We start from the raw sequence: 11,165 nt of genomic DNA, 5'->3' as shown, positions 1-11,165 counted from the left end.
CCCCGACCCTCTTACCCGAGACTCGGGGGCCAAATGTCTGGCTCTAACCGGACGTGATCTGACCGGCTTGCAGACACCGTGGAAGGTGCTCCTGGGACTGCTGGGGATAGCTGCGCTCGTCACCGTCATCACCGTGCCCGTGGTTCTGCTCAACAAAGGCAGTAAGTTTGAAACATTTGAAAAAGATGAGACAGATGAAGACCAGGATCAGGTTCTATTTACCACACCGAGGAGAACTAGGAATTTTGCTGGAGACTGGGTGGGACCAGTGTATCAGGCTAGGTCGCAGCGGGGGCTTCGCTGGCGTGGGTGCTGATTCTGGTGTGGCCGCTAGATTCGATTATTGGTCTCCAGGGTTTAGGTTGTGAGAGTCTTGCACCCGCCACGTTTTACGTATGGCAAATACATACTTCCTGAAAATAAGGAGAAGTCTTAAGATTTCTTTTTAATAAATCTAAATTTACTACTTTTTGAATTTAAATTAAAGAAAAAAAAAAAGCTTTTTTGGTTGTGATCTTCAAAGGAAAAGAGTCAGTGTTGAAAGATCCCAAACAACAATAAGAATGTTATAAAGGGAGGGGGAAAATAAGTAATATATAAAACTATATTATAAAATGTTTATAAATATTATAAAAATGTTTTAATATATTTAAATACATATATTAAAAAAAGCACCCAAACACAGTTTTGAGAGAAGATAACGGACGGAGAACTCAGGCTGTTTTCCTTCAGGGATGATGGAAATCCATCAGTTCAGAGTTGGGATGCAGGAAATTAACTATTTGAACCACTTATAAAAGTAAGTATTTCTGAGTTAAATCATAAAGCTGGTGTCCATGGTAATATTCAGAGCCCGTGGGAGCAGTGATGTTTAGTGGATTCTTTCATTTAAAGCCATCTTGGTTTCTTTTAACTTGTCTCACTGTTTCAGTTTAGTCCTTGCCCTGAATAGTAAACATTTGTATAATGGAATACACACTACTGGATGCAAACAAATGAGACTAACTAGTTTGTCTCCTCTGGCCCCACTTTCCTTTTAAATAGTTACTTTCATTTCTGTATTACGCAGTCTAGTCACTGAAGCGGTCTCTCTGATGGCCTAGTCAACCAGGAAATGTGTAGACAGTGCTTAAATACTGAGGAGTCTTATCCAGATTTTCAAGATGACAGTTCAGAATTAGTTTGTAGAACTATCAAAAGCCATGTTTGGCTTTGGCCGGCAATTGCAGGGCCAGGGCAAAGATGCCAAAGGTTAAATAACCGAGCGTGTTGACCTATTGATAATGACTTTTGGTTACTGAAGAAAGCAATGGTTACCATCATTGTAGACTATTCAATGGCAGGCATCTGTCCACTTATTTCTGACTCTTTGTTGTGAACTGTTGAAAGATAACTGTTTGTATAAAGTGGTATTTTGTATATTTAAATAACCACACACACACAAAGCCTTCTTGTGGGAAAAGAACGGGGTTACCCATACAATCAGGAAATATTCACATGGCCTGAATTATGTTTTAGGAACTATGCTAGTTGCTGCAAATCCAAAGGTTGAATTTTTATAAATATAAAGATCCCTGACCTTAGGAAGTTTATAGTCTAGTGGGAAACAGATTTGCAAACAAAGTAACCTGGAGAGCCGTTCATCTCTAAAGTATTGCTGAGACAATCATCACTGGAAGGATGGGTATCAGAATTCCCCTTTAGGAAAGTTGGAAGGAATCCTAAACTTTGATAAGCACTTAAGATGGCAGTGAAATGGCCTAGGGACCTGGGCCTAGGGCTACATTCCATGGGGTTTGGTTAAGTTAACTACAAGGATTTTGTCTTGCTGAGTGGGGCATACAAACTGGGGAGGGGCTGTCTTACCATTTTCCTTAAACCATCCATACCTCATCTCTTTGCCAAATGAAAATTGAACAAAGATTTCAAGAACGTTCTCTAGAAGGGGACTTCCAGAGATGTTCACGTGTCTCCTATTATTAGGATTCAGTACAGTAACTTAAGAGAAGCTTGAGCCAACTTCCCTGAGTGTTTGAAGGATCACTTCTGGGAAAAACTGGGAAGACTTCTCACAGGAGTATTCTTTTATGAGGAGGCCTGAATAGTTAATATCAGTTCCAAGAGATAAGGTTTTCCAGAAAACGTGAATGGCTTGTGAGTCATCCATGAGACACTAGATCACATTCTCTATCTGGGATCATTGGAGGACTCCTAGCAAGAGAGGAGGGTGGGCAGCCAGACCTTCACCTATAGACGATGGAGAGTTCTAGCATGCCTGAACTGGTGGACATGACAGTGGGAAGGGAGGTTGAAGTGGGGCAGGGCTGGCTGGAAAGCAAGGGAAGTGTCCCAGGAGACTGATGGTGCAGAACAGAATTTGGTGGCTTAGAGCCAATCAGAAATTTGAGTGATTAGACTTTCGTAATTGGAAACAGGAAGTCAGGGGGTAGAGTGGTTAACAATGCCTTTTGGGGTACTGGGTGGAGACGTGGTTTCATTGTGTGCTTTCTTTACACTTACACACTCAAGTTAATTCTCCTCTCATATTTCTTAATTGGCATGTGTGTATATTTGAAAGAAAGGGGACATTATCTTGTTTCAACTCCTGCCTTGTCTTAAGGGGCAGAGATGATAGCTCAGGAATGCAGCATTTTTACTAAATCAGCAATACCATTCCTGGGCTGTGCTGCAGTGAGGGGCAGTGTTTTTACAAAGGATCCAGAGTCCTCGCCCAAGAAGTGTCCTCCCTATTGTCAAATTAGGTTTTAAAGTCAAACAAAACCAGTAGGAAAAGAGGAAAGGAGGTGAGAGAGAGGAAATATAAATGTAAAGGAGAGGAAGGAAAAAAGAAAGAAAAGAAAAAAGGAAAGTGGAAAGATTTTGATAGAACAACAGAACCAAGTCCTACATTGTGTGGAAAGCAAAGAAATAAACAAGGAAAAAAAGGAAGAAGAAATGAGCAACCCTAGTTCATCCCCTGAGAGGTTGGTTTAAAAGGTTAAGCGTTTCCATACAAAAAGCTGACCCAAGCGGAACTGGACACACCACGAGCCGAGAGAGACTGAGACAGAGAAAGGGAGGTATAAGCTTAATATAATTGTTGTATTTTTTTTAGAATAAAAACTCCTTGAGGTCAGAAATTATGCATTTCACCAAGCAAAACTGAAAGTTCACCTCCTTCTATATATATATATAATAAAGGATTGCATTTTGTTTTAAAATCCCTCAGATACCCTATTCAAGAAGGATATTGCATATTTAAACAATCAGTTTCTCAGAGAATCAGCAGCAAAATAGATAAAAAATACTTCACTTATAATGGAACTGTAGAAATCTTCACGGCGTAGAGGCAATAAACCCTTCTCACTCAGTATATGTGATCCCTTTCATTCCTTTTTTTACGTTATATTTTAGGCTGAGTTTTTAAAATATTTGTCATATAATTTTATTATTGGGTTTTGTTATGGGATAAAGACATCCCTATTCTTCTTTTGTTCTTTTCCCTGCTATGGCAGTAAATTTCCTCAATATCCTCTTTCAGTGCATAGGAAATTTGACTGCTCAGCCATCCACCAGTAAGAAAAGAAAACCCAAATCTGAAGGAGGAGACAGGGATAATCAGAGAAAGGAAAGATAACATCTATGAAGTTTGCCTGAGGAAGTCCAGGATCTATTCCAGGTTTAAAAGCATAGAAATGAGCCTGAATGAGAGCTTTGTATATTTCACAGGACAGGTTCTAAACAGAGAGCCCTGTAAAAGCTCAAGTTGACTCCAGCTCGCTCAGTTAACTGCTATCAACCTTTGTCCAGTGCTCCTGAGGTCAGTGGGTTGGTCTTTTTCAGGCCAGCTATTTGGCTTTTGGTTCCCTAGCTGTAGCATGTGCCTTCAGTTTCTCTACCTGACATATCTTGTCTCTCATCTTAAAAGGGATCAGAGAGAAAAAGGGAAGACTGTTTACCCAATTGATGGTTGGAGAAAAATGGTACAAAGAGACTGACTATAGCTGGATACTTTAAATTTTAAGACTTAACAAAGTGCTGAGGTCTGCGGGGAATGTGACCGTAAATACATGCAGGACCACCTTCCTCACGGAAGAGAAGGTACAAAGATGTAATAATAACCAGCGTGGAATCGCTCTCAGGTATTGGCTGAGGGCTTTCAATACATTTCTCAACTGATCCTTACAACAACCCTTTGAGAGAGGTCATTATCTCCATTTTTGCAGAAGATTTATAGAAACTTTAAAGGGTGCTTCACTTACTTTTTACTGCATGATGAATTGCCCCCAAACTTAAAACCACAGCAAAAAAGTTAAGGAACTTGCTCAGTGTTCCACAGGGCTGGGATTCACACTCAGGCAGCGTGACTTTAGAGCTTGTGCTTTTAAACTCTATTCTGTCAGCTTGTGATCAGGTATAAAGTGAATGTGGCCATAGTAGCGTAAATGTTGCAACTTCCCATTTGTCTGCCTGTGTTATCACTTCATGACTGCTAATCTCTGGACGCTGAGTGTCCTGGGGGAAAGTGCCCACTGCCAGTGCCTCTGTTCCTGTGTAAAGCTGTGGAGGGACAATGACTTCCAGCCCAGGACTGACTGCCACTCTTTTGCCAGGTGTTACTAAGTGTTTTCAGCGGTAGTGGCAGGTCCAGATTTACTGCTTGCACTGAGTTATGCACGTTTTATTTCTCATGCATGCTGTGTTGTTTCATTTGATCTTCAGAAAACAATCCACGTCAAAGCAGGTATTCGTTTCTTGACTTGTTACACTGAAGAAACGGAGGCATAGAAGTTTAGGGCTTTGTGAGAAAGTACCTGAACTTGGGAGCCCAAATCTTCTGACTTCAGGCCTTCCCTGAGTCTGCTGATTTCCATGAATAACTGTTTTAAAGAAATGCTTTGGTCAGAGCTTTGGTAACTTAATGATTAATCATTGCTTTATGGCTTGGTGCTAACCCTCTCATTGTCGTAAATCAGTTATCTTATAACTCTTCTTACCTTTAGTCTTCGTGCCCTCCAAAAGAGGGTGTGTCTCTCAATCTGAGAGCAAACTGAAACCTCAGAATTAGAGCTTCTGAGTTGGCTGTTCTATTGTTGTTAAGAACTGTACTTTTAGTTTTGTATTGTACTTCAAAATTATAACTTCCTAGGAAGTTTTTTGAAACTTAATGATAAAACCTTTGCTTTAGTTAACTGTACACTTTAGCGAGCACATTTCTTCATTATTTGGTCCACCGGGGAAGCAAGTAGACCCACGAGCTTAGGTCACATGTTGCAGCATCTAAGGCCCAAGAAGCAGAAGTAATTTAAAGCTGAGCCAAAGCCAGCAAGGACTTTGTTTCCAGCACTCTGAGGGCCTCGGTGGCTCAGGATGTATAACGGAGGAAGAAGGGTGGGGTGGGGGGGAGTATTAAGTGGGTACCACCACCCACCCCTTCCCTGACTTAACCGTGGGTCCCCGAACTGTCTAGGTGGCCCCCGCAGCCTTCACGCCACCTCTGTGCAGTTTGGGCCCTATCTTCTTGTTTTCCTCAGTTGTTTTAAAGCCGGACCTGCTCAGGCCCCTGAATGTCATGGATGGCTCCCATCTCCCTGTTATTTTCTTATATTCTTTTATTCTGGGTAGGAAACGCTTTCAGAATGAGATTTAAAACCTCTGCAGGGCTACGGTCCTGTAGTGACCAGAGGCTGTATTTGCTAACTCTCCGGCACGTACTGAGTGTTCACTGCATGGCCACTGTGGTTGCAGGTACAGGGGACGTGGCCCTAAATGGTAGAAACAAAGAGCCCGCTCCCGTGGACAGTCATGGAGCAGGCAGATGGTGGACAAACATATGAGTAATTTCAGGCAGTGATACATGCTAGGGTAAAAATAGAGTGTCATCAAGAGGACAGAGGGACCCAGGAAAGAGTTTCTCTATTCATTCAAGCATAAGTGTGGCAGGCATGGTCTTGTTTCCATTTCTAAAATGTCTCTGACTCCTGTATCGACAATGGTGGGGAGGAGGGGAGCGGTTTCTCCAAGTGAGCGATGATGGCAGCTTGGACGGAGCTGTAACATTGGAAGGAGCAGAGGAAAGGCTGACTCCATGAGCCGTCGTCCTGGCCAGCCCAAGTGGAGAACTTTCTCCTGCCTTCTTGGCTCTACCCTTCCTTGCACAAGGGCCAGTCTGCAGTGGTTCCTCTAACTCCCTCGTCCTACTGGATTCATGTCCCCTTCCCAAGGCCGGATTCCAAAGAGCTTCTCCATCTTGCACCCACCTTGTCAACAGAAGGTAATTCTCTAAAACAGCAAATATTTACTGAGCATTTTCTAGGTCGGGAACTTTGTTGGTCACTGGAGATATGAGCATGATAGACACGGCCCTTGCCCTCAGATAATTCACAGCATTAAAGGAAGCATGTGTATTAACTATAATTAAAAGGGCTTAGTGTACGCCCAGTACATGATCAAAGTGCTGTGGAACCTTTAAAGAGAATTTAATAAATGCTGCCCGGGGATGTTTGTATGGAAACCAACCAAGCATAGAGGGTTAATAATTTATGGGCCTGAATGGAACCTTCCAATCTTGGAGCTGTCAGCCTGGCTACCTGGCACGCGGTTCCCACACCTGTTTAGCCCTCAACAGTTCACAGCCCCCTGATTCTGTATGAGGGCCGTGTCAGATCGAATGCTTTTGGCTGCAGGTAACAGAATACCCGACACAGAGGTCTTTAAACTGGGTCTTACTATTGTGTTATTATTAGCATCTTCCGTAATTGGGAGTGCTGAAGGAGGGCAGATCTAGAGTTTGTTAATCCAGTGGTCCCACAAGGGATGTCCCCAGAGGCCCGGGGTCTCGGTGTCTTTCGGCTCTGCCATCTCACTCCAGCTTGTCCCCTCAGCTGGACATGGCTGCTGCAGAATCACAGCACCTGCTCACACAGCCATTCCTCAAGGAGGGAAGGATGCTATTCCTCATTCATAGTCCGTCCTATCAGTGAGGAAATCCATTTCCAGAAGTTCCCTGGCCCAAGGCAGACTGTCCCTCGTGTCTTGATGGCCAGATTTGTGTCCCTTGTCCATTCTAAACTAACTACTGGCAAGAGGCCTGGATTACCAAGCTTAGACTAGCTTACTCAAGACACCTTTCTGGGACCAGGAGGAAGCTCCTTCCTTAGCACGTGCAAGGGGAATTAACTAAGTTGAGCTGAGGATTCTAAAAGAAAGAAATGGGAGGTCTATGTAGACATTTTGGATATTTTATTATTGCTCTCATCATTACATTATAAAAATGTAATTTGCTTACAAAAGTCAATAGATGTCAAGCCAGCTCTAACTGCTCTAGAATTTGATCATACAACCCTCTCTTTCTCCTCTTCTCACTTTCTTTCCTAACCACATGTGTTTATTGAAAAGCAGGGTGTTTTGATGCTGCCTTTTTGATCCTGAAGGCATTTTGAGCCCAGCACTTGCTTCATCTTGGCATCCAAAATGATTAAGGATAGGGTTGAGTTTGCAACATTTAAGATAAAAATCTGAGATAGTAGAACTGGGTGAGACACACGTGAGGGGAATTATTTTCAATTTTCTCATAAAAAGCACATCTAAACTGTTATATTGTATCTAATTTATAGTGGGAAACTGTGCAGAAACAGTCAACATAAAGTGAAAGGAACAAAGTTTTAAAATACATGCTAGAAATTAGACCTGCAAAAGTTGATCTGGAAAAGTAGGATTTGAAATTATCTACGTGGTAATGATTTCATTAAGATGAAAATGGTTTGGGTGTACTGAAAAGAAAATCCAGAATACAATAAAAATCATGTGGCCTCTTCGTACTGCCTGGTGATCCCCCAACGCTCCCCTCTGCTCCCTTGCCCACTCCCCTGGTGGAGTCTCTCAGGTGTCTCCTCCCCACAAGCCTCCAGCACCTCCCCATGCTTTCTCACCTGATGACCAACCTCGCTTCCTATTTGAAGGAGAAAACTAAGGCCATTAGAAGAGAAGGTCCTCGATTCCCAGCCTGCCTGCACCTGCCCACTCACCTGCATCTGCCCCTCCTGGCACCTGCCCAAGGCCATGCTCTCCTTTGTGCACGGAATCCATCCCCTTTTACTTACTCAAAGAGGTGGCCGTAGCTCTTTCCTCTGCCCACTGCATTGTTGTTTTGCCCTCTCTATATAAACATACTGTAACCCCACATCCTTTAAAAAGGAAGGAAGGAAGGGAGTTGGGGGAGGGGAGGGAAGAACGAAGGGAGGAAGGAACAGAGCATCCTTTCTTGATCCCACATCCCTGCCAACCTCCCAGTCCCTTTCCTGTTCTCTTTACCAAAAAACTCCTTGAAGAGTGTTCTGTTATCACTGCCTGCAGTTCCTCTCCCTGCTCCCACTTAAACCCAATGGAATGAAGCTTATCCTCAACCCATCATTAAAATGTTTGGCTCTGTCCGCGCCAAGGTCCCAAACCTCTGCGTTGCTAATCCAGGGCTCAGCTTCCCCTTAGCCTCACATCCCCGTCAGCTGATCATCCTTCTTCTCTGCCTCCCTCTGGGTTTCCACTCTCCCTTCCTTCTGTGCCACCACATGGTCCCTCCCATTCTCCTTAGGAGCCCCTCCTCCTGTCTGACTTCTAACCTTGGACTCCAGGGCTCCACCCTGGAACCTCTTCCCTCTTTCCACCAGGTGATCTCATCTACTCCCAGGGCCTTAAACACCATCTGTAACCTGAAAAGATTCAAATTTATGTCTCCAGACCAGACCTCTTTCCTGAACTTAACCTGCATATATGCAGCGAATAAACAGACATCCCTATTTGGATGCTATTAGCGTCTCCAAGTAACATCTCTCAAAACTCTTTGTCCCCTGAAAACCTGTTCCCCTCTTAGTACATCTTCTCTCAGCAAATAGCAATTCTGTTTTGTTTTGTTTTTTTAGTTGCTGAGACCAAATTTCCTGCAGTTGTCAACTGCTCTCTCCTGGTCAAACTCAGTATCTAATTGGTCACTGAACGTCTACCTTCATGTTCTTTCAGAATTTGGCCATATCTCCACCTCCACCACGATCACCCTAGTCTAAGACAGCATCACCTTTCACCCGAATTATTGCAAAAATCTCTCTATTTCTCATCTTACTCCCTGCAGTGTATTCTCAACACGACAGGCAGGATGACTGTGGTAGGCAGAATTCTAAACTGACTCCCCCAGTTTCTTCCCTGCCCCTGTGCTAATCTCTGCCTAAAATCTAAGATTATGAATATAATAGATTTTATCCTGGTGGCTAGGTTATGTGTAATGGCACAGTCAACTTTAAGAAAGGGAGATGACCTGGGTGAGCCTGATCTAATCATACAGGCCCTCTAAAAGCAGAGTTCCTCTAGCTCTTAACCTCCTAACATGTGGCATTGGTCACTTACTATTTGTTCCTGTGTCTCCCCCATTAGAATGGAAGCTTCCAGAGGGCAGGAATTTTTCACATTTTGTTCACTTCTTAATCCCTAGGGCTCAGAACACTGAGGAACACACTGGGTGCTTTTATTAGTTTCCGAGGCCTGCCCCAACAACTTACCACACAGAGTGGCTTAAAACAACACAAATGTATTCTTTCACAGTTATGAAGCTCAGAAGTCCAAAATCAAGGTGTCGTCAGGACCATACTCCCTCAAAGGCTCCAGGGGAGACCCCTTCCCCACCTCTGCCAGCTTCTGGTGGATACCGGCAGACCTTGGTGTTTCTTGGCTTGTAGCTGTGTGACTTCAGCTTCTCCTTCCATCCTCACGTGGCCTCCTTCCCTCTGTGTCTCCGCATGGTTCTCTCCATTTTCCAAGTCAGCAAAAGCATGTCTTGACATGGCCTTCTTCTAAGGACACCAGTCATTAAATTTAGGGTCCATCCTAATCCAGTATGACCTCATCTTAACTTCACTAATTACATCTTCAAAGACCTTATTTCCAAAAGAAGGTCACATTCTGAGGTTCCAGTTAGACGTGAATTTTGAGGGGGACACTATTCAACCTAGACAAATATTTGATGATTTAAAGGAATTACCTTAGAACTCATGTAAAAAATATTTTGATGAACATTTTTTGATGTTACTTTAATTCCAATAAAAATTCTTCCATTCATAAATGTGGGGTCAAGTCATCTACTACAAGGTCATGGCCCCTGTTTATAGAGTACAGAGCTAGCAGCAGTTTGATAAAGGTAAATTAAATTCATCCTCTCAGCTTGCTTATAGTCCAGTTAAGATGTGACTGTTCAGATTAAATATTGGAATAATTGATTTAAGATTACTTGATGAATTGGCAAAATATATGGTATAGAAAATAAACATTGAAGAAGATGACTCAGTGGACGTGTGTGGTGTATATAGTAAAGGGTAGTTTGAGGTATGAGAAGGGATGATGGGAAAATGAAGGCCACAGATATGGATTGTGTATTTGAGAAGTTTGCTAATAAGAATGAGAAGAGAAATAAGGAGATGGCTTCAGGAAGCAGCAGGGTCAGTAAATACTTTTTAAATAGAGGTACACCCCGTGCAGGCTTACAGACAGGGCAGAAGTAAGCAGTGAAAAGGAACTGAAGATACTGAGAGAGAAGAGATGAAAACAAAGTCCCTAAGAAATCAAGAGGACCAGGATCTGAGGCACAGGGGAGGCCCATGTCTTCCTCCGAGGGCCAAGGAAAGGGTAAAAGAGTGGCACGAGGGACAGACAGAAGTGGAAAGCAGAGTGAAAAACAAGCTCCCTTGGTGTCCTTTGCTCTGATGGAGGAATCCTTGAATCTTTTCACTGGACAACTTCATGCTCTTTTGAAAATGTGGACTACGAGTTATTCAGGATTGTGTTCTATTTAAAGTCTAGGGAACGTGGTGGGGGGGGGAGGAGAAGAAGGAGAAACCTGTTATAAAGCTCACGTGACTGCTTTTTATGAGTACAGGGAAAAGATGACGTGAGTCAGGAGTCATACTGTGGAAGAGAGGAGGAGGGTGGTACAACTTTCTTTCCAGTAAGTCAAAGAGTTGCCATCCTTCATGAAGCTGCCGAGAGAAAATTCTAGGGTTTTCAGAAAGAATCGGTGCCCCTTTGACTTTGGAGCACTAGAACAAAGTATGTCCTAAATGTAACCTACCAACTGACCCGGGTTCAAGTCATACTGCCAAGCTGCCTGTTTAGGTTACTTGCAA

The 11,165-nt window shown here is 43.2% G+C and overlaps 1 protein-coding gene across 3 annotated transcripts in view; it reads left to right on the top strand.

The window, feature by feature from the left end:
- The window catches only part of DPP4 (dipeptidyl peptidase 4), a 74,293-nt gene that overhangs the window by 787 nt on the left and 62,341 nt on the right, over positions 1–11,165 (top strand). For all 3 annotated transcript variants that reach the window (XM_031451547.2, XM_031451544.2, XM_031451546.2), the window contains exon 2: positions 74–161. In XM_031451547.2, the coding sequence (XP_031307407.1) occupies positions 74–161 (88 nt within the window). The remainder of the gene's footprint in view (positions 1–73; positions 162–11,165) is intronic.

The sequence above is a fragment of the Camelus dromedarius genome, chromosome 4 (assembly GCF_036321535.1).
Source record: "Camelus dromedarius isolate mCamDro1 chromosome 4, mCamDro1.pat, whole genome shotgun sequence".
NCBI classification, from domain to species: domain Eukaryota; kingdom Metazoa; phylum Chordata; class Mammalia; order Artiodactyla; family Camelidae; genus Camelus; species Camelus dromedarius.
The sequence above is the reverse complement of the archived record's forward strand: the minus strand, read 5'-3'. Positions and strand labels throughout refer to the sequence as shown.